Source organism: Peromyscus eremicus, chromosome 11 (assembly GCF_949786415.1).
Source record: "Peromyscus eremicus chromosome 11, PerEre_H2_v1, whole genome shotgun sequence".
In the NCBI taxonomy this organism is placed as follows: Eukaryota; Metazoa; Chordata; class Mammalia; order Rodentia; family Cricetidae; genus Peromyscus; species Peromyscus eremicus.
The window spans coordinates 11,649,342-11,671,393 of NC_081427.1; the positions used below are offsets into that span (position 1 = coordinate 11,649,342).

The 22,052-nt window shown below is 45.7% G+C and overlaps 1 protein-coding gene across 2 annotated transcripts in view; it reads left to right on the top strand.

The window, feature by feature from the left end:
* Window positions 1-22,052, top strand: part of Trio (trio Rho guanine nucleotide exchange factor) — a 310,438-nt gene that overhangs the window by 143,981 nt on the left and 144,405 nt on the right. For both annotated transcript variants that reach the window (XM_059276653.1, XM_059276654.1), the window contains exons 9-11: window positions 4,018-4,248; window positions 10,307-10,429; window positions 20,128-20,319. In XM_059276653.1, the coding sequence (XP_059132636.1) occupies window positions 4,018-4,248; window positions 10,307-10,429; window positions 20,128-20,319 (546 nt within the window). The remainder of the gene's footprint in view (window positions 1-4,017; window positions 4,249-10,306; window positions 10,430-20,127; window positions 20,320-22,052) is intronic.

Consider the following 22,052-nt stretch of genomic DNA (forward strand, 5'->3'; position numbering starts at 1 on the left):
TGTTTTGTTTGTCAACCGATGTGTTCACTTTGTGTCCCTGCTGTCTCCCAAATGGGTAGTGTGACGTCTCTGTTTCCTACTTCTCGGCTAGCCACTCTTTAGGAAGCCAAGGGCTACCACCCCTCACTACCTTTGCTCTGCATTTTCTCCCAGACAGAAAATGAGGAAGACTGGACTGCTCTGATTTTTTTTTTTAAAGTGCTTATCCCCTCTACCCCACCCCCAACCAGAGTTTGCAAACTTGGTTTAGCAAGCAAGGAGTAGCTTCTTGTGCTACACCTCAAGAGGTAGCAGACCTCCACTCTGGGATTTCTTCTGTGGCGGAGGGATTGCCGTGCACTTGATTTAGAAGCCACTGGTTGAGAAACAGTTCTTTGTCTTTTTTTGTTTGTTTGTTTTTGGTTTTGGTTTCTGAGACAAGGTTTCTCTGTGTAGCTTTGGTGCCTGTCCTGGATCTCTCTGTAGATCAGGCTGGCCTTGAACTCACAGTGATCTGCCTGGCTCTGCCTCCTGAGTGCTGGGATTAAAGGCATGTGTCACCACCGCCTGTCTCCTTTGTCCTTTCTCAAGAGCCTTGGGTCTGCAGCTCCAGGGTACTGTAGGCTGCAATGTCCGTAAGCTGCTGCCTCTCATGGGTGCTTCCTTCTCGGCCTCACTGTCTCCTTTGCTGTCTCCACTTTACTTTTTCATTCAAGGACAACATCTTCATTTGTCTCTTCACTGTGGGAAGCCTTCTGATGCTTTCTCAAAGCTCAGGCACCTGCTTTACTTTGTCTTATTCATATCATGCCTGTGTTCCTCCTGTGCACATCGTAGTCAGACAGAGATATCAGTGAAGTCATGCCCTTGGCAGACTTTTGAAAGAGTCAGAGAATATATCGGTGGCCTCGTGTCCCTGCAGATGGTACTTTCATTTCACAAAGCTATGAAGAGTGCCGATGTTTGAGGTTAGGTTGAGTGGTTTTGGGTATTTTGCCCCTTTTTTCTTATGTCTCTGGCCTGTCGTTTCCTAACACTTGTGGATGGACACCATCCCTCCAGGCCTCTCTGACTCTTCTCAGGGTAGTGTCTGTTTGCTCTTTGGTTCACCGTTGGTCTTACAGCCTTCAGCAGTGAAGTCCAGATGTGTCTCTTTGAGCAAGTGAAGCATCTTCAGAATCTGACTTGCTGAGAAATGCAGAGAACCAAGTGTTAGAACTAGGCTAGGCCAGCCCCAGGAGGTTCCTGGGGCGTGGTTTTAGGGCAGCTCACCAGGATCCACATAATAGAGTGTGCTGTCTCAGTCGTTGGGAGCTACTAAGGAAGCATACTAGTAGAGAGTTTATACAAATTTCCTCCTGAATGTTAGGAACAAACACACCTTTGATATAGTAAACTTAAATTTGTCTTTAGTTATAGTTTGCATTTGTCAGTTCTTGCATTTTCCCAGTTCATGTAGATATTAAAACGTATTTGTTCATGCATATATTAATAGAATGTTAATCTTTATAAAATGTGATTTGATTGCCTATCAAGTCCCATAGCCCCATGTTCCGATCGTGGAAACTCTTGCCCTTTGATAAGGAAGTCTGACTTTCTTCTCGCAGGTGCTCTGCCTTGGGCAGCAGGGTGGCTGCTAGAAAGGTCCTGGGTGGCTCCTAGAAGCAGCATAAACATCGCTTGCTTCTGTAGTTGAGGATATTCAGAGTACACCACTCACTGAACAACACCAGCTTCATGTTACCTCTTTGAATATTTAAAATGTCTTGTTTTTGTTTTGTTTGTCTGTCTGCTCCTGCACATGTGACCACCTTCTGTCATTAATTTTCTTCTGGTTATTGTGTATCATTTAAAATCTTTCAATATGGGACAGCTGCAGTATTTATAAAAATTGTAATGTACTTTTTCCTTTGTTACTGTATTTCCAAAAAATACAAAAATTTTGCTCAAAGTTATATAAATATACATGATGTGATGTTGCTTAATATGCTTAAATACCACTTTTTGAGTAGCAAATCTGTGCCAGCTAACTGGAGTAGAATTGTTCCTGTAAAGGTCTGTGGAATCGACGTGGGTGGACTTGCTTCAGGAACTCGGTTTGTGCTATCCTTTCCAGCAGGGAGGGAGGGACTCAGTCTCAGAGTTCCTGCTGAAGCTACTGCTGCTGAGATCAGGTCACCGCTACATTGTACTAAGTGACAAGCTGGAGCTTAGGAATTCTTTCTAGGGCCAGTTCAGTGAGAAGTCAGTCATTTGGAGCAACTATTGAGTCCCAAGAGATGAAGCACCCGAGGGTGCAGCGGAATCAGTGCTCCTGACTCACCCGAGATAAAGTGTGTAGGTAATTTAATCTTCTCTGTAGAGTTTACATGCACAGAAGCAGTGTGTATGCTGGAGTCGGTTAGACACACTAGAAAGGTGATTGATGATCAAACATATTTCAGTTTATAAACATCCCAGTTTCTGCATCTACCCTAGAAGAGATTAGACATTCAGACTGGCCACACATGTAAACCTGTTGTGAATACAGCCACTAAAGACGGCACTAGAGATGCCTTCCATCAGGGAAGTACATCCTGAGGAGGAATTGACAGGGGGATGTGGTGTTCTTGAGTTAGTTGTGTCTCAAAATATAGTGTCTTCTGCTCTGAGAGCGTGGTCATCGTGTTCCTGGAAAGATCAGTAGTCTGCAAATGGACCAGAAAGGGGAAGGGGCAGTTCCTCACTGTGTGCCGATCCATCCTTAGACGAGTGAGTGCCCAGCCTCCTCCCGTCTAGCTTAGGAAATCCAGGTCTCCCCCGAGTCACTACAGAGCCGGCACACAGACTGGCACAGGGTGGCTTCCGGGGCAGCAGGTCTCCTGGCTGGTCTTACCCTGTTTTGTTTCAGCTGGCACTATCTGTGGTTAACAGGGTTCTTTCTGACCCAGTCACTGTCAGTGAAGTTGTGCCATCAGCTTGTGTCAGATGAGTTGCAGACTCCCAAGCCTTTATAAGAACAGTCCACAGTCCCCACAGAGGCCTCAATGCCGGCCAGGAAAACCACTGTGTTTTGTTACGATGTTGCACGGCTACAGTTCGGGACAGGTCAGAGGAGAGCCGGTTCCAGAGCTTTCTGGTGCAGCACTGTGCTGTGCTGGTCCTGGGTGAGCGGTCTCTTCAAGGTCTGCTGTATCCCGTGTCAGTTGGCACTAGGCTGTTGTCAGTTCCCTTAACAGAACTCCAAGTGGTTTCAGGTTTCAGAGTGTTGAGCAGGAAGGAAGGTCTTGAGAGGGTTCCTTCAGGCACCCTGTCGTCCATACTTAATCCACCATGTTTTCTCATCAGGTGGCATTTCTTTTCCTGCTGCCTCTGGCATAATTATTCGTAATCTGAAGAATCCCAAATTGGAAAAACACATATTGCTTATTTTCCACATCCACTGCCCCTTTTCTTATTTCTGTGGATAGTCTAAATGCTTTCATTTAATTGCAATTTGATAATTAACTGCCGCAGTATAACACCGTAGTGGTGTTCCAATCAGAATTACTTTTTTAAAGTTAATATACTAAGTAGAATGGCATTTTTAGTTTTGTTTTAATTTTGTAAAATAAAGTTGCTCTTTGGGTCCATCAAAAAGGTTACTTTTTACCTGGTGTTAATCAATCACTGGTTCTGACTGAGGTTTTAGATCCAGCACCAGAATTGTGATGACCTGTTGTATTTGCTCATAATAACTCAAGAGGAGGTTCTTACTTTGAGCTTGAGTTCACAGTTACCCTCCAAAGCAAGTGGGTCTGTTGATTCCTGTTTCATGGGCAGATTGAGAGCGTTGTTTGTCTTTATGCTATTGCAGGTTTACTTTATTTTAACTTGGTATTTTATCATGTTTGGTTCTATGATGTCATGGGATAATTGATGGATGGTTTTGCATTTTATTCTGTCTACCTGTGATTGCATGTGGCTGTGTGTATGCACACGTGCACCTGATCACAGGGTCTGCATGCAGTCTGGGCAAAGCGTGCATGCTGAATAATCTCTCCCATGTGCTGCCAACAGGTGAGCCAGGACGGGAAGTCTCTCCTTGACAAGCTCCAGCGTCCCCTGACTCCCGGCAGCTCAGATTCCCTCACAGCCTCCGCCAACTACTCCAAGGCTGTGCACCATGTCCTGGATGTCATCCACGAGGTGCTGCACCACCAGCGTCAGCTCGAGAACATCTGGCAGCACCGCAAGGTGCGGCTGCACCAGAGGCTGCAGCTCTGTGTCTTCCAGCAGGATGTGCAGCAGGTGGGTGCCCATGCCCTTTGCGGAGTGCTGGCCCTGGTTCCCCCCGGGGTGGGGGTGGGGGCGCGGCGGCGCTCTGGCTTCTGACTGTGACCTGATGCTCTCAGTGGAGCTCTCGGCCACTCACTCTGCTGTGCTGACACTTGGAGTGAGCGTTGCTGTCCTCTCCACTCCCTCTCACTTTTGTTGACCTGTGAGAATAATACTGATTCTGTTTTCAATGTGGCTATTGTTCCTCTAAGGTAGGTGATGCCTCCGATGGTATATAGTAGGTGCTTAGCAATGTGTCAGGTGGACTTTTATGGCTGTTCATTTCTGAGTAATCAGCATCTTTTTGTGACTTTGGTGGTAGAAAATAGGGTAAGTTGGGGCCCTCAGCCTGTTCTGTCCGCAGCTGAAGAGGACTCAAACTGGGGAGCATGCAGAGTGTGATATACCTAGGACAATAATTAACACATGCCCTTGCCCTGAAACCAGTGGAAATTAGGATAGCAATGTGTGAGTCCTGGGGATGAAGGTACCTGTGTATAATTAGTGCACGAGCATCCTGAAGGTGGCCTACAGTCAACCCCTGTGGTTGTCCTGGGGTCAGACCTCCCTCTTTTCTTCTTTGACGTTAGTCCCAGTCTCTGTGCATGGTTCAGGCAGGTTCAGATTTCCATCTCTCAGGAGTCACCTGAGTTAAGTGGGTTGTCTGTGGTGGACTGGCAGTTTGGAGAGTCGTACTGCAGACTGTGTTCTCACAGACCGAATATTCTCCCTGTGGACATCATTTAGTACAGGTCTGGTGAGTTCACAATACTTGCAGCAGTTCTGTGATTTGTACTTTTCACCTACTCTACTGTTTCTGACTGTATTTTTGAGGCCTCTGGAGATCATGTAATAAAATGCCTCAGCAGTGAGCATTCTGATATTTTTACTACTTTTTTTTTTCTTTAAATCGGGGAGAAGAGGTTTGAGCTCTCCTTAGAGGCCTTATGAGGGAATGAGTACCACAAGGTGAAAGTACAAGTTCTTCTCCAACGCATTTTCTAACAGAGGCCCCTCTTCTCCCCAGAGGAAACAGCAGCAGGGTGGTCTCTTTCCCTGGCTGTTTGAGACCTTTGTGTGAGAGTAATGGCTGGAACTGTGTAGGCTAGGGGAAGGTACCAAGAAGGAAGCCCTTCTGAAGAGCTTCCGGGTCCATCTATCTGGTCTGGCACCAAGTACATAATGTACCTGCATTTGAAAGCAGCACATATTATGTGGGAAGTATCCATAATTCTGAGCTCTCCTGTTTAAGCCATCATTTTCAGAATATTAGGTTGAATATCAGGAGGAGAACATGTTTCCCAGTCACACACCAATACTCCTATTAATATTCCACAAAAACAGATATTGCCACTAAGGTGAAATATTTCTTGTTGACTTGTACTGGTTTGGACCTGTTAATGAAAACAGGAAATCTCTGTGTAGGTTTCACTTGAGACACCAAAGCTAAAACCCAGAAAGATTAATCAAAACAAACGTGTTGACAGTAGGGTAGCAAAACCGAAAATGCTTCTCTAGAACTCAAGAGATCGGTAACAAGTTTTTGTCATGTTAAGCAGGGTGGTAAGCTGAGACACAATGAGCGAAACAAACCAGAACAGCATTTTAGAAAGATAGTAACTGAAGACAGATTTGTGCAGTTGAAAATAATCTGTAAGAATATAACGAGCCAGTTAGCCATCCCATCAATTTTGTCCTGGGTAAGGGAAAAGCCTTAGTGATTATTGTGTGAAAAAGAAGTACCGAACTTTCCCAATGGAGACACAGAATGACTATGGTTCCTGCCGGCAGCCCTCCTGGAAGAGACTCCTTGCAAGAACATTGGCCAGACTGTTGCAGACACCCAGGGAATTGGGTCACAGGGGAATGGCTGGGGAGTGGCTTAGTGGTTAATTTCCCATCGTTTCTGTACAGAAGCAGTTTGGAATGGTAGGAAAGGATGTGGTCAAGGAGAGCTGGTCTGGGCCATAGATCCCATTCAAAGGACGGGATGGGGAGTGGGATTCGTTGTTGCAGGCTTACCCAGCACACAGGTGTTAGCTACTGCTGCCCTGACCTTTGGCATTGTTAGCTTGAATGATACCTTTGCCATCTTTGCTGACAATCGCGTACTACACATCTCCATTTCCTCTGTTTCCTGTCAAGTAGCCCTCATGGAACAGTTATTTGCATTAAATATGGATAACTGTCTTACTTCTTGGCAGTGTTCTCTTTTAACCCTACACTTTCGTTTTTATGGAAAGCTAATGGTGTTTGCTGCCCCATGCTTGTTCAAATAGGGTAATTCACAGCCATGGAAGTTGTTCAGAGCAGGATGTTCTCAGACCCCTTTTCTGCCTCACCCGTCCAGTTTGCCCAGCTGTCAGATTGTCGGAATTGAGTTATCCATCACAATGAGGTACATGGCTGTGCATATCTACTTTCATGAAGAAGGCCACACCATTAGATCTTCATCATGCTCCTGGCAGCCTCCTGAGTGAGCATCCTTCTAGAATTACCTCTTGGAAGAACTCCTTCCAAGTATATGCTGTACTATCATAGATGGTCATAACCAGGAAGTCAGGCTCAGGTGTAACTGATGGTCCCAGCTACTTGAGTCTGGGATAAGAAGAACACTTGAGCCCAGGAGTTAAAGGTTAGCCTAGGCAGCATAGTGAAACCCTGTCAAAACAAACAAACAAACAAAAAACAAACAACAACAAAAAAAACCCAAAATAACAAAAAAACAAACAAACACCCCAGAAAACCCTTTTTAAATGATTGAACAAATCCAGTCCATTCCAGATTCTTCTCATCTGTACCTCCTCCTCCCTCCTGGTCTGTGCTCTGAGAGGTACAGAGGTAGTGTGTTTATTGTGTGAGCCCTTTCCCCGGGGAGATAGAGACACATACGGGCTCCTGTCAAGATAGGGCACCAGTGACAACCCAAAAGCGATTGCTCCGAAGCCCACCTTGGGGAACCAGAGGTTATTGTACTACTTAAAGAGCATGGGTGACCCCAAAGCAACCGCATCGCCAGAGACTCTCACCGCGCCATGCATGGAATACGACTTTCCCATAGCAGCCTTCCACAGTCTGTATATTCCAGCACCTCCCAAGGCCACAAGACCATGTGCAGTTAGGGCAAAACTACATACTGTCTTTATGTCCATAACGTGACTTACAAGGAGGTTCCATTAATAGGACAGAAAACACTGCTAGCTTGGCATGCTGAGGTAGAGGGTCATCACCAGTTAGTTTAAGGCAAACCTGAAGATACACAGTGAGTTCAAAAACAATTTGAACTACATAGCGAAAACCTTTCTCAAAAAAGAAAACATCATTATGTGCTAACTATGCATGGTGTCTTTAAAACAGTTGCTGAAGGGTAAGAGTATAGCCCGCTGGTAGTGTTCTCTACCCAGCATAGGGAAGGCTCTGGGCTCCATCCCCAACAATACACATGCATACACTTGCACATGCACGCTCACACACACATTGCTGAGGTGGGTTAGTGTTTATGTGTTTTATCTGGATGTTCTTTGAGTTCAGGGTTACCTTAAATGTAGCCCTGTAGCTTGGTGTGCGTTTTCTCAAGCAATATCAGATTTCTTGCTTAGTGTGTACAAGCATCATTTCTAGAGATGGAAATCCAGTTAAAAAATACTGCCACAGCTTCCAGACAGACTTTGCACCCTGTCCTATGATTTGGTGATGTCCAAGACCATATACAATGTCAAGCCTGCAAGTCTTTCTCTTGAGGTAACTAACCTCTTCAAGCCTTGTTTCTAGTTTAAAGGTGGCAGTAATGAAAGTCTACACCTACAGCACCTTGGGGAGTAGATACAGATTTAGGGCCCACAATTTTTCCAAGTTTAGGAAGAATAGAGCATGTGATATGTAACACTCGCAGTGGAGTCTGGGCACTTCCAATAAACCAATGCCCAAGTATTTCTAAAACCATGCACACACTGAAGAGGCTGTGAGGGTTTGTCTCTCTGACAAGGTTTCAATATTTGTTCACAAGTTCCTAAAGTAATAATCACTGAGAGATATGAATCCACAAAACCTGGTAGGTATCTGTTAGTGGAACCTTCTTATAGAAAACTGGTTTACAGATTGGATATGCTTTTTAGGATGGCTGGAACCCTGTCCTCCGAGCAGAAGAGATAAGTGTCAGGGGCATGTCCTGAGTGCTCAGGAATTGGCCTTAACCCAGTTCGGGGGGCTCCTTTGGCTGCGCTATTTCTCCCCAATAGTCTGAACTATTCCAGTGCAGGAGTTCAGTTCTTCCTGCCTGTTACAGCACTTGGCCGTCCTCAGCTGTGCCAGACAAGAAGAGGCCATAACCAAAGCTTAAGAAAAATGCTGGCCGCTGACTTCCTGGGTCCATCCCCACAAAGTAACCAAGCCCCTCCTGCCTCTGTTAATGAGCATGACAATGGTCCCTCCTTGGAGTTCACTGGAAGAGCCAGCACTCACTGTCTGTACAGCAGTATGCCAGGCCTGCTTTGGCAGCACGTGCTCAGACGGCAAGGTGACCGTTAATTCACAGAAGCACACTCGCCGTCATCACGGCCAAGCTTGTCATTATTCAGTGATTTCCTTTCATTACGAAGAGTCAGGTTAAACCGTTAGTGGTTTTCTGCACATTTAGCTTGAGTGTCTAAGTGATGCCTTCATATTTTTAGTGCCTTGACCTTGGAGTTGTTGTTTGTGTCCAATAGAGGGCACCAGTGGACAGGAAAGATGCTCACAGCCTGCCTTCTGCACAGAGGAAAACGGGATTAGCCTCCTAGATTTTTGTTCTGCTTCTGAGCCAGGTAGCTGAGGAAAAAGTTAAACAAAACAAAACAAAACACTTTTTGACTTGTTCTTCAACTGGGGCGAGGGCAGACCCGAACCAGCTTTGTTTGTGGGACTGGAATCACAGCCCAGAGTTGACAACCATTGGCTACAACTGTGACCAGAGATGGATATCTGGACTGAGGTGATCAAGTTCCCTGACTTGCTAGTCTTTTTGTACTTACATTGAAGGGTTCGTGTGCATGTCTTTAAGATGATATTGCTTCCACAAATATAGTAATCCAGGATCCCTTTGTCAAGAAAGAAAAGCCACCCAGCCTTACTAAAGAGGCAGCAGTCTTGTGAGAGACTCAGGAACTTTAGTAGGACTCCATACCCATCTGCTGTTACCTTACTAAAGTGCACGGAGTGCGTCACATGACAGTTTCATATTCACAAACATGTACAACATATATGACCCATTTTTAACAGCACACTAACAAACGTGATGTAATGTTTTAGCTGAACATTTTAGAAGAGATCACCTACTTGTTTTTCCTCTACTCTCCACCAAAGACTATGTACATTTGGTGTAAATATTCTGTTAGATAGTGTTAGTGTTGTGTGATCTCTCAAGTGTAGGAAGCAGTGAGCTGTGCTGCTGAGTCCCAGCCGTGAGGAGAAAACACCAGCTTGCGCTCTGATTAAGTTCATGGGAAGTCTAGCTGCTGCAACAGCTCCCCGTTGATACGGTAAATTATACCCCAAATGCAGGACTGAGGCATATTAGTGTTGTGTTTTCTTCTGTGTTTGGAGACTTCTAAAAAAGAGATAAACAAAACACATAGCTGCATAGTTAAGCTTGAATCACCTGAGCTATGAGGCTTTGAACCATTTAAAATGTGGACTGGTGCAGCATAGCACCATATCTACCCTCTCACACAAAACCCAGTGGGTTTGGCGGCTCTGTCATGCCTCTGAGAAGGTGAGATTTAATTTAATCCCCATTATATGCAATCTTTATACATAGGACAATTTGCACTTTTAATATAAAAGCTATTTACAGTCCTGGTGGAGAAGCTGAAATAATGTTTTGTAATTATGAAGTGAATTAAATCTGTATTCAGGCATTTCCTCCAAATTTATTTTGTTTTGCTTCATGTTTGCTGCAGAATTTTGACAAAGGAATGAGCCTTTCCTAGATAGGCCCAGCCAGTGAGCAAGGTGGACACCGTGTTTATAGCTGATATGGCTGTTTTCTTTGCAGGTGCTGGATTGGATCGAGAACCACGGAGAAGCATTTTTAAGTAAACACACAGGCGTGGGCAAATCCCTTCACCGGGCCAGAGCTCTGCAGAAACGCCATGAGGACTTCGAGGAAGTTGCCCAGGTACAGCAGGGCTCTGAATACCCCAGTGGCTGGGTTGGAAGTCACTGTTTTAACAAACCTGAGGTGACCTAGCCTTTGCTAGGTGTTCAAGGTTGTTTTGAGGGGTTAAATTCATTTCAGAATGAGGCAGCCATTATCTAGGTAGAAATGAGATCTGGTCAGTTAACCCTCTCTCTGTAAATTGTAGTCGTTTGGAAACAAGTTTATCTTTGATGATTTTGTCATATTTATTAGGCTAGTTTGTGGCTTTCACTTCACAGTTGGAGAACAACAGTCCTTCTGAGGTTTCTGCAGTGATGAGTCTGGCATTCAGCTTGTCCTTTTCTCGTTTTGTTAATTGGGAAGCCAGAGCCAGGAGTGGAGGGTGCTCAGAGCACAGGATTTGTGGAGTGTGAGTGTTGGCTGTGATGTTACCAGGCAGTATGCCTCTGATCTGAACAGTCACACAGAAGCATCACAGATGCAAGGAAGTGGAGGAAAGCTGCTTTCAAGACATCGTCTTATCCAGGAGTGGGGGGTACACACCTTTAGGCAAGGAGATCTCTGTGAGCTTGGGGCCAGCCTCATGTATATGAGTTCCAGGACAGCCAGGACTGCACAGAGCCCCTGTCTCAAACAAATAACCCCACGCCTAGGCCAAAGAAGTCATCTAAGTGATCCAAATCTAAATTCAGACAGATTATGGTAATTGTAGAACATCACCAAATCCTACAGGCAAGAAGTGGAAAATGGCATCTGTGAGAACTGTTGGGAAGACAGTGGTCTCTTCAGCAGTCACAGATGCTGGTGTCTGGGGAATGCTGTCCTGATGCGAAGGTGCTGGATTCTGCACCCGCCTGAATTGCTGTTCCTTGGGACGAAGTGAGCACTGAGATTGGGATTTCCCACTCAAGTGCTTATCAGAAAACCGAAAGCATTAACTTCAGTAAGAGTAATTATGTTAAGTGCCCCTGGAACCGAAGCCCATGAGAACAGATACTGTTCTGTTCACTTCCCTTTAATGAGCACCCACAGCATCATCTAGCATGTGTCCATGCTCAGCAGCTGCTTGCTTGAATGAACTAAGTGAGGAAAAGAAGTATCTAGAAGAGAATGATATCAGCAGTCAGCAAAGGGATCAGTAAATACATTTGTAGATTAGAGGATTACTGTCTGAGCAAAAGATAAATCTAGGAGGTAGTCAAGGGTAAGACAAAGCTGAAGAGCCAGCCAGGCCCCCTGGACACAAAGGGCAGAAATATGCTGAAGATGCTGGATGAGGCCTGAGGACAGCAAGAGGCCTTATGCAGGCTTGTTGGCATTTTTGAATGACCACAGAAAATGTAAAGACAAAAAAATATATATCACTTCCAAATAAGTTTACAGCTTTGGGGAGGGGTATAGAAAACCAAGTAAATCAAAACTCAAAAAAAAAAAAAAAAAATGGATCAAAAGAAGTGAGAACAAAATTCATGAAAAAAATATTACAAAATGTGATTTAGTAATTTATTCCAATATACCAGTAATTACACTGAATGGAAAAATTAATTACATTTATTGAGTATCTTATAAGTGGATTAGCCGTGTGTTTATTTTAATCCACATACCTAAAATATAAATACCAAAAGTTTGAGAGACGTATACAAGGTATCGGCAAAAGATCTACCAGGAAAATCGTAACTAACAGTGTAAGAGCAGCACTGAGACAATGTGGACTTGGAACATAACTGTTATCGCTAAAGCCCTCAGTGACTAAAGGAAAAACAGAGTGTGCTCAGAGCAGTGTGGTCATGGGAAATAACCAGACTGTGGCTGTGTCGATGCTTTGCTCATGGCAAATAAAAGACCAGAGAATTGGACCCAGGAATGGAGTTGCTGCCTGACAAACGGTACCTAAGTCCCGTCCCGCCACAGGAATACCTTAAACCTCACCTTCTCAATCTGGTTTCCTGTACAGAGGAAAAGTGGTGGTGATTCTGCGCTCTGTATCTGCAACCCTGTGATGTCGCTTGGATTTCTCATGCCCACATTCCATGTGGTCTCCCTGCTTTCATTTCCTGGAAAATGCTGTGCCACTTTATTATAGCAGAAGAAATAGAGACAATGTGTTCTTATCTTGCCTTTTTTTTTTTTTTCCGTATGATAAACTACTTCCAGAATTACTTGGGGTTGAGCATAAATTTGAATTACATGAGAAAAAAAAATTCAGGCATCAAAGAATCCCAGAGCACAAGGACTAACACCCAAGCTCTAGACGGCAAGACTGTTGCCCAGAGTGCTTGTTTTCTCATGCTTTCAGATTGGGGTACCCTCTGCCTCACTTGAGCACCTTCTAATAGGAAGGATCAGAGATCTGTCCCTGCCTTTTACCTCCTCTGTATCCCCAAGGTTCATTAAGGAGATGCCACCTGTGGCTAACCTAGCCCTGTAAACTGTGGCTTCAGGTCCAAGGCAGTCATCAGAGCGGCCTGCAGAAATCAGCCTGAAGGTTTCCCAGGAAGCAAGGGTCACAGGAGTGTGTGCTGTAAACAGCTTTCGACCCCCGCTCAGCCAAAAGGCCAGCTCTTGCTGGTTCCTTCTGCTGTCCCCTTGAGTCCCAGGACTTGCTCATTTCTTACTCCTTGTCCCTGGGACTCCAAGGACAACCAGCCCTCTTCCCCAAAGTGAAAGTGCTGCAGTCAGAATCAGACGCATGCAGGAAAGTACTAGATAGGGATGCGCTTGCTCATGTTGCAGATGGCCACTTTCTTCCTCCTGCCTTCCAAATAACCACTGACCACACGTCAGCTCTTCTGCCAGGCACACGGGAGGGGACAAGGGTACGAGCAGCCATAGGTTCAGCCTCTTCGGCAGGCATGGCTTGTGGCAGAAGGGCTTGGTGTGACACAGTACCTGATACCTGATAAGCCAAGGCACGGAAGTTAATAGAACTTACTGTGGTGGCATCGAAAGGAAGGGTTTTGGAGGCTGGCACCTGGTCAAGAGTTATGGGGAGCTAGGTAGTAGAACCACACGGCCTGCCAGGCTTGTGTGAACCCAGCCTTCTGGGGCAAGAGAGCTGCTGTACGCAGCCAGCTTGTCCTCCACATAGCTCGGACTCAGTACCTTAGTGCATGGCTGCAGCTGGGGTTTTCTTTGTTTGTATTCCTGTCGCCCAGATCCTATCTTTGTCTCTCCTCCCATGCTCCAGCCCCTCTCTGGAGCCTGGGCCCTTCAGTGACATCCTCTGTTGCCAGCATCTTCAGCAGCCACCTCTCAGTACTTGTCCGTGACTCTTCTTGAAAAGCATCATTTGCTCCGTAGACGGTCGATGCAGAGGGCACTCCAGTGCTTCTACTCTCCCTCCTGGCCACCCACTTCCAGACTTGCAAACAGCAGACCCTTAGCAGTTTACTTTTCTCAGAGTAGACATTCTACACCCATGAACTGGGTACCCAGCGGCTTACACTGTCCCCTCCTCTCACTTTTGAGTGACAGTATCCTACCTACTCAGTCTGTGCGCTTCAATCTCTGTGTAGCAGGCATGGGTGGTCAGTATTACTAGGTTCCCTGTTCACACCTATGCATGCATCCCTACCAAAGCCCAGAAGACCAAAGCCACAGGCTATTCCAGGAGGAGCTTGTGCTATCTCAGAAGCACGCCATCAAGGGTTGGAGCAGAGAGAGGGGCTTCTCCACAGGACAGGAGGCAAGGGAGCCACAGAGTCACAGCTTGAACCTGTCAGATGAGCTGGCTAGCCCTGCTCGAAGCAGCTCTTTCCAGTGGAAAAAGTCATGAGTGTTGGTGACTCCAGCTTGGCTTTCCTACGACTATGTATGGCAGATGGAGTTTAGACAGACAGGGTCTTTCTCTCTCTCAAGGATGCATACTTTGGGTTTAAAGCTCCATTCATCAAAACCTACCTTTTCCTCAAGAACAGAGTAGCTTCTCTTGCTTTAGCTCTGGGGGAGGGTAAGGGGTGAGGCAGCTTTGTCTCAGCCCCTCATCCTTCCTGTAAAAACAAATTGCAGTGGCACTATGGCATCCACATCCATATTTGGACTCTGGTATTTTAGGGGCCAGTGGGCTGTTGAAATACTTTAAAATGGAGATAGGAGCTCCTAGTATAAAATATATTCCCAAAGGGAAAACAAAGTCTGAGAGTTAGACAAGAAATTTCCTCTTGTCGTTAAGATGGGTTTTGTCTCGGAGATCCCTGTGATACATTTGATTCTTCTAAGTTGATTTTTGTTCAGAGCTCTTTTTTATTAGAAGATTTATTGATTTTATATGTGTGTGTATTTTGTCTGCATGTATATCTCTGCACCACATGCATGTCTGGTGCCTGTGGAGGCCAGAAGAGGGCATTTGACACCTGGACCTGGAGTTACAGGTGATTGTGAGCAGCCACATGGGTGCTGGGAATCAAACTCTAGTCCACTGTGCCTAACTGCCATGCCATCACTCCAGCCCCCAGAGATCTTAAAGTAGCAAACTGCTTAATGCAGCCGTTTCTTGGGAACTCAGTGAGTTGTGGCTTGATGAAGTAGCCCAAGCAGATTAAAAAAGGAAGCAGTGAAAGTGTATGATTCAGTTCTCTGAAAATGTGCTAAATATAGGTTTATTCTGTAGAGCAATGTTCTAGGAAGGAGGAACCCTGAAAGAACCTTGGTGGAAGCAAGCCCTCAGCCCTGCCTGACTTGCTCAGGTGCCCATCCTTGATGTAGGTGCCCTGGGTGCCAGTGTTTGATTCAGATGCTGCTGTGGCCTCCTCAGGAAGCACAGGTCCCTGTTGCTTACAATCCTGCAGAGCAGGAACTTCCATGTGATGAATGTGAAGCTCTTCTTTGTTTGTGCACTGGTTGTGAGTACGTCTTTGCTGTGGAGTGAGCCCACACTGGCTGCTGTGTACTGTGTGGCATGCACAGCTACAGAGCATTTTCTCGTACTACCGTAAAAGTTAAAAACGTGTTTCACGTGAAAATTTTTACATGTGACTGATGGAAAGGAAGCCACTCCTTGAACAGCGATCTCTTACTTTCTAAGTAGTTTTCTGAGGCGGTGTTTTTAAATTGAAAAAACTATAATTACAACAGGCAAGTAAACCCCAAGAAACCTGGTTTCTACGGCTGGTTCGTAGAGCAGCTGTTGGTTCCTCCTGGCTGTCCCTAGCAACTCTGGTGGAGCCACATTCTGTGAGTGTTTACACTGTTCTGCATTTCACCTTGCAGAGTCTCAACCTGCCCTAAGGCATTCTCCTCAGAGCAGGTCTGTGGATAGCTTGGTGTGTGCCATGAAATTACTGTGTCTTCCTGGACGAGGGTCTAAGAAGTTGTCACGTAGCCAGGTTCTTCCTAGACTTTCAGAGGACTAGCGGGTGACCCTACTGTGTTCATTGCTCTGGTAGGAGGATACTGTGGCCACGTGCACATACAATGCATCCACATGTGTAGTATGGCCTGAACTTCACCACATGTATAATAAGCTTTCAATGTTAAATACATTCAGCTTTTAATATAAGGTGTCTTGTAGTTTAGTGTTTTAAAGTTAACAATGGAGAATTCAGGGCAGATTATTTTTAATAAAGCATTTCGCTCGTGGCTGCAGTTGTTATCAGTGCCGTAGCAACTGCCCAGCATTAGTCAGAGCCTCACACCACAGAGAAGAAAAGAAAAGAAGAGGTAGGTTTGTGAGGCTGCTTTTCCCATCACATTTCCTAGAACTTAATGATGGACTGTTCCTTTCTGATTGTGCAGCCACAAGCCTTCAGCAAATTACTTAGTCTTTCTGAGTCTTTTTCCCCTAACTTTAAAATAGTATTAATATCTCCCTTTACCAGGTTGCTGTAAGAATACATTAGGAAAGAAGGGAGGGACGGAGGAAGGGAGGCAGGGAGGGAGGGAGGGAAGACATCAATGACTGAGCATGCTCAGAATTCCAGTTCCTTTACCTAGAACATGTAGATGATTGAAAATACCAAGTTTTCATGTGATGACTGTGACAGCACTTGGATACTGGCCAGCTACATCAGGACCTAACGTAGATGATGTTTATTGCCAGTGTTTATTCTCTGAGCATCTTACTTTATTGAACCTCCACTCACCCTGGGAAAATAATGGGTGTTCTGGTCAGATGCTAACAGATGTAGATAGTAGTTGGTGTCTTAGAGTTATATTGCTGAGACGAAACACCATGGCCAAAATCATCTTGGGGAGGTTTATTCGGCTTACACTTCCACGTTGTAGTCATCACTAAAGGAAGTCAGGACAGGAACTCAAGCAGGGCTGGAACCTGGAGGCAGGAGCTGATGCAGAAGTCATGGAGGGGAGCTGCTTACTGGTTTGCATCCTAGGGCTTGCTCAGCTTTCTTGTAGATCCCAGGACCACCAGCCAAGGGATAGCACCACCCACAGTGGCCTGGGCCCTCCCCCATCAATCACTACATTAAGAAGATGCCTTTCAATACTCATTTTCTATTATTTAGAAATTTACACTCCCGTGTACTGTAAACAGTCTGTGCCATGTTTGGTGAGAACTGGGCCCTCGTGGCTGAGAGCAGGAGGAGGAGGACCACTCGTCTGCACTGCAGCTGTTCGTGTCCCAAAGTCTGCTAGTTACACAATATAGGCTGTTTCTCAAGAAAGAGGAAATGCTTTGGGCTCCATGGCCTGCTCCTAGAATTATGTCTTTTAATTCTCTGATGGGGGTAAAGGGAATGGCCCAAAGAGGGGTCTCTCAGGCTGAAGAAGGGAGGCGGCCAGTCCCTTCAACTCCCCTGAAGCCCGCCAGCTTTCGATTGCCAGGTCTTGGGGCTTTGAACTGCCGCAGCTCTATTGACTGACTTGAGCAAAGCTAAGTTTTGTTGGAGGGAGGTGGAAGTGAGCTGTCCCTGTCACAGGGCTTCTGTAGGGTTTAGAGAGGCTGCTCAAAAGCCAGGGTTGACAATATGGATGGCTTAGCAATCAGCCTTTGAAACCACTGACAGGCCAGGCCAGTCCAGAAGGACTCGGCAAGGATTTGTTGCTAGGAAGACCTAGCTAGGGTTTCCGATGCCAACGTGATGTTCCTGTCTCCATCCTGTTCCCCTCCCCCAGGTGGTTCTCTTCTGAGGAAAGCCCTTACCTCCTTTGTACAACCATCATTTTCTTCAGCTGTAAGATGAGACAGGCAATGAATGGTTGTGGTTTAATGTCACTCAAAACACACTTGTTCCTTTACATAAATACTTTTTCAACGTTATTACTGCTGACGAAGTCCTAGAGAGGCCCTCAACAATTCAGTAATGCTTTCCTGTCGGGAAGCACTGTCAACTGAAGATTCAGTTATCAAACTGGAGAGGTAAATTACTTCAAAGCTGTGGTGACAATCAGCGAGAAAACAGAATTCCTTTCTTCAGAAACACATTTGCAGGGCTCTGTTTTCCAAGGGGCAGACCGAGCTGGTGACTGCACTCAGCCTCCCAACCCCCATTGGACCTGAAGCAGTTGATTGATACGGCTAAATTTAACTAGTCTCCCAACTCGGAGGGCACTCCTTCCTCAAACAGATGTTGGATGTTGTCACCCAAAGGACCATGTACTGGGAGTTTGTATCTCATACTGACAAGTTTAAAGTGGAGCCTCTAAGAGTTGCCCTTGCAGCCTCCAGTGAGGTCCCTGGTTTAGTCAGAGGCACACTCTTTGAGAGAGTTTTAGATCCCAGTCTCTGCCTGGCTTACTGGTTTAAGATGTGATCTCTCTTCCTTATGATACTAGAGGCCAAACCAGTGAGACCACCTGATCTTGAACTGTTGACCTCCAAAACTGTAGGCTAAATAAATCCGTATGGAAAGCTAGTCCCTCTCTGGTATTTTGTTACCATAATGAAAAATAGATTCAGAAAATTGGTGCTGTTCCTAATAATGAATACTACTTTGCAATTCAGTTACACCCAGAGGTTGAAAGTGTTTGGAGGAATAAACTGGAAAAAGCCTAGGATCCGGTGAGTGATTTTGGTCCCAGGTGGAAGCTGGTTTTGCAAGCATGTAGGATACAGGAGTTACAAGGTCCAGGCAGCTTCAGCAGATACATCAGACAAAGCCCAGAGTTCAAAGACAAGTTTTTTATGGCGTCAGAGGCCCGGAGTGTTGCCCTATAGGAATGGGACTGTCTGCCATACATCCCCAGACACTTGCTGGTATCGGCGTGCAGCCCTGGAAAGCAGCTACCTTGGTAATGACAAGCAAAGCAGTAGGACCCAAACATGAGGGGCCTGATTTCTCATAGTCTGCACCTGGGTGCTAGACCTGTCTCTTGGAGGTTTAGTACCTGACCCACTGGGCTTCGTCATGCTGTGGCTGCCAACTCCTTCTTTTGTTAGTCTTCTTTTGGAATGTGACTGTCCATGCTATTCCTATCAAAGAAGGAGGTCATCTCCCTTCAATTTTTACATGCTTATGATTATAAGGAGTTTACCTCAAAGTCATCAACTGATCCGATTTTGCTTTGCAAGATGCACAGGAGCCTTAGGTATCAGAAACAGTGCTTTTGTTTGGTATAGTGTGGTGTGCCCTCCCCAGAGGTTTATGTGTTGAAATAATTCCCAGAGTGATGCAGGAGGAGAGGAGATGAGTTGGGCTGGTGTCCAGAGGTGGGGCTTAGGGTTAGATGCACCTATCAGGGCAGATCCCCCATGATTGAATCCTAGTGACTTTTTAAAGAAAAGAAGGACCAAGAGAGACACACAAGCATGCTTGTCTCATATAATGCTCTACAGCACCTTGGGACTACCACCAAGAAGGCCATCAGATGTAGCCCTTTGATCCTGGCCTTCAGAACCATGGGCTGCAGTAAACCTTCTTGTGTCTGTCAGACTGTGTTGTTGGCAACAGAAAAGACTGATAGAGATATCCTCTCTGTCTAGTTGGAGCCTAGCTTCCCATGCTATTTCAAGCCCTCATCACCTGACTGAGCCTGCTTCGCCCTCCGGGAACACCCTTCCCATTCTTTGAGCCACCTTCCACCCTGTGCGGAGACACCTACCTTGCTCAGCTCTTGAGTTGAGGATAGGATGAATGAGCTAACCGATACCTCAGCAGAGCCACAGGCTGGCTTTCTGGTCCTCCCTGGAGGGCAGGCTGCTCTGACTGCACTGAGGGCCCCCAGCTAGTCTCAGCGCCTCCTCTCATTGGTAATGCCCCCTTGAGCAGTTTCCAGGAACAGTCCCGCTGTAGCTTATCTGCTCATGTGAGAAATGCAGCCACAGCCACGAGTTTATCAAGACTTGAAGTAGAACAGTCTTCAGAGCACATTACATAGGTGTTTACACTGCACATCAGCATTTCTACACTGACATTTATAGCCACTAGAACTCTCCTTTCCTTCTGAAACTGTCTGCTGTGAAGCAGGGAAGAGAAAGCACAGTTACTCTGCCATAAAAACAAGAGGGAAAAAGTGAAATAGGCATTTGTGGTCATGGGGCATTTCCTGACTCCACCTTAGCAAAAATCTAAAAGCCCTTTCTGAGTCACGAGCTGTTCTGGCCAGTGCGTAATATCTGCTTGGCATTAGAAAAGGCTACTGATAGGGATGTGTGGGCCTCCTGGAACCATTGCTCCTTATCATATTTTTTTTTCTGTCTAACTTAAGTAAATGATCAGAAACGCTGCTAATCGGTTCTTTGTTGCTGTGTGTCATGGCGTCCACGCTGGCTCGTGTGCTGAGTGCTCACCTTCTGTTCCTCTGGGTATTCTCTTGTGCAGAACACATACACAAATGCGGATAAGTTGTTAGAAGCAGCAGAACAGCTGGCTCAGACTGGGGAATGTGACCCTGAAGAGATTTATCAGGCTGCTCATCAGCTTGAAGACCGGATACAAGACTTTGTTCGGCGAGTTGAACAGCGGAAGATCCTACTGGACATGTCTGTGTCGTTCCACACCCATGTAAAAGAGGTAACGCATCATCTTGTGATGACAAAATATAATCTGGCTGATGGGGTCTTTGAATTTGTGGGAAGGAATCTTAATTTTGTCATAATGAGAGACATTGGATGCAAGATGGCAGGTAGATGTTAGTACCAAATGCATTGGGGCAGACAGGAAGCAATGGACTTCTGCAGCTGGCCGTTTCACAGGAATGCACACCTGCCTTTGTTGGGGTTATCTGTAGTTGCCGGGAGGTGGGGGTGGGGGTGGGGGTGGGGGTGGAGGGGAGACTTGTGGGTCAGGAAATGAGCAGGGAAAACAAGAAACAGAATGAGATTCCTGTAGAGAGGAACGGTGCTCCAGGCACAGAACATTATGAGGTCCTGCTTGCTGTAGGCATCGCTGCTGGGTGTCCAGTCTCTGTGTATTGCCTGGTCATGGGGTGAAAGTTGTGATAGCCTTCTGATCTTAACAGACTACTCTCACACACTCTTAAAAGTTATATTACCTTGTATTGAGTTTAAATATTACCATAGTCAACATGGCACTGATATCAGTTCTAAAGTCCTTGTGTGTGCCTTTGGCAACATACTTACCTCAAGAGATAATGTTATTTGTAATGTGAAAAATAGGTAGATAGCAAGCATACTATATATATATATATATATATTACACATTGTACACATACAGCACAAATAGATACAGACCATATGCATATATACAAAGTACTTGGTAGATATAAAATTACATTAGAGAAACTAGTATGTTACTTTTTGTCTGTTCTTGGAAATATTTTTGCTATGTAACCTATGCTGGCCCTGAATTCACTATGTAATGCAGGCTGGCTGTGAATTTGCAGCAATCCTCCTGCCTCAGTCTCATGAGTGCTTGGATTATATGACAATATTATATGTTGCGTTTATTTTGTTTGAAGGGTTTTTATAATAAACTCAAGTTTTCTTTTAGGTGACTAGGGAAAAAATGCTCCGCGAAGGACCTTTACAAAATGCTGTGACATACTATGATACTTCTTGGTTCTGAGATAGAAATCTCCCTCCACTCCTGATTATACCACACCTAAGACAGACTTGGAAATATTTACAGTCTGTTTTTCCCAGGAATGTGTTCAATGGATAGTCTTCTGACAGTTTCTAGTTTGGCTGCGTGGTCACTGCACTGAGTTCCTTGATCATCTGGTTCTGAGCAGGAGCCACCTCCTGCTCCCCCAGCTCAGCCTGCTCCACACCCCGGCCCCCTTGTAGCTTGATTGAGATTGTCTCCTGCTCTGGACTCACGTGTCCCATCCATCACGTGTAGGTCCTCACAATGGGGCTGTCTTCTCTCTCCTGCTGATATTGCTCTGTTTACTCCTCCTTCTCCAAGGTTCCAGCCCCACCATCCAATGTCCCCAGGTCTATGGCACTTTCCTCCCAGGCTGGGTCTTTCTGCCTCCCCTGCCCTGTCCACAGTTAGCTGCTATTGTTGACATTTTTCTAGAGTTCTCTACATACCTGTGGCGGCACTGACCATGTAGGATTCTGTGTTCTTCTGTTACCTGATTTGTGTTAGTTTCTCCTTTTTTTTACTACACATTTAACATCCAAGCTGAGAAAGGAATAGAGTTGATGAGGAATGACAGCCAGCCAGGAGCAGTAAACATGCTGGATGGCATGCACCCAGCCCTTTCCCTATGACCGATCACACAGGGCACTGGTGCTCTGAATGTCTTAGATGCTGCAGGACAGGTGGGAAGGGTGATA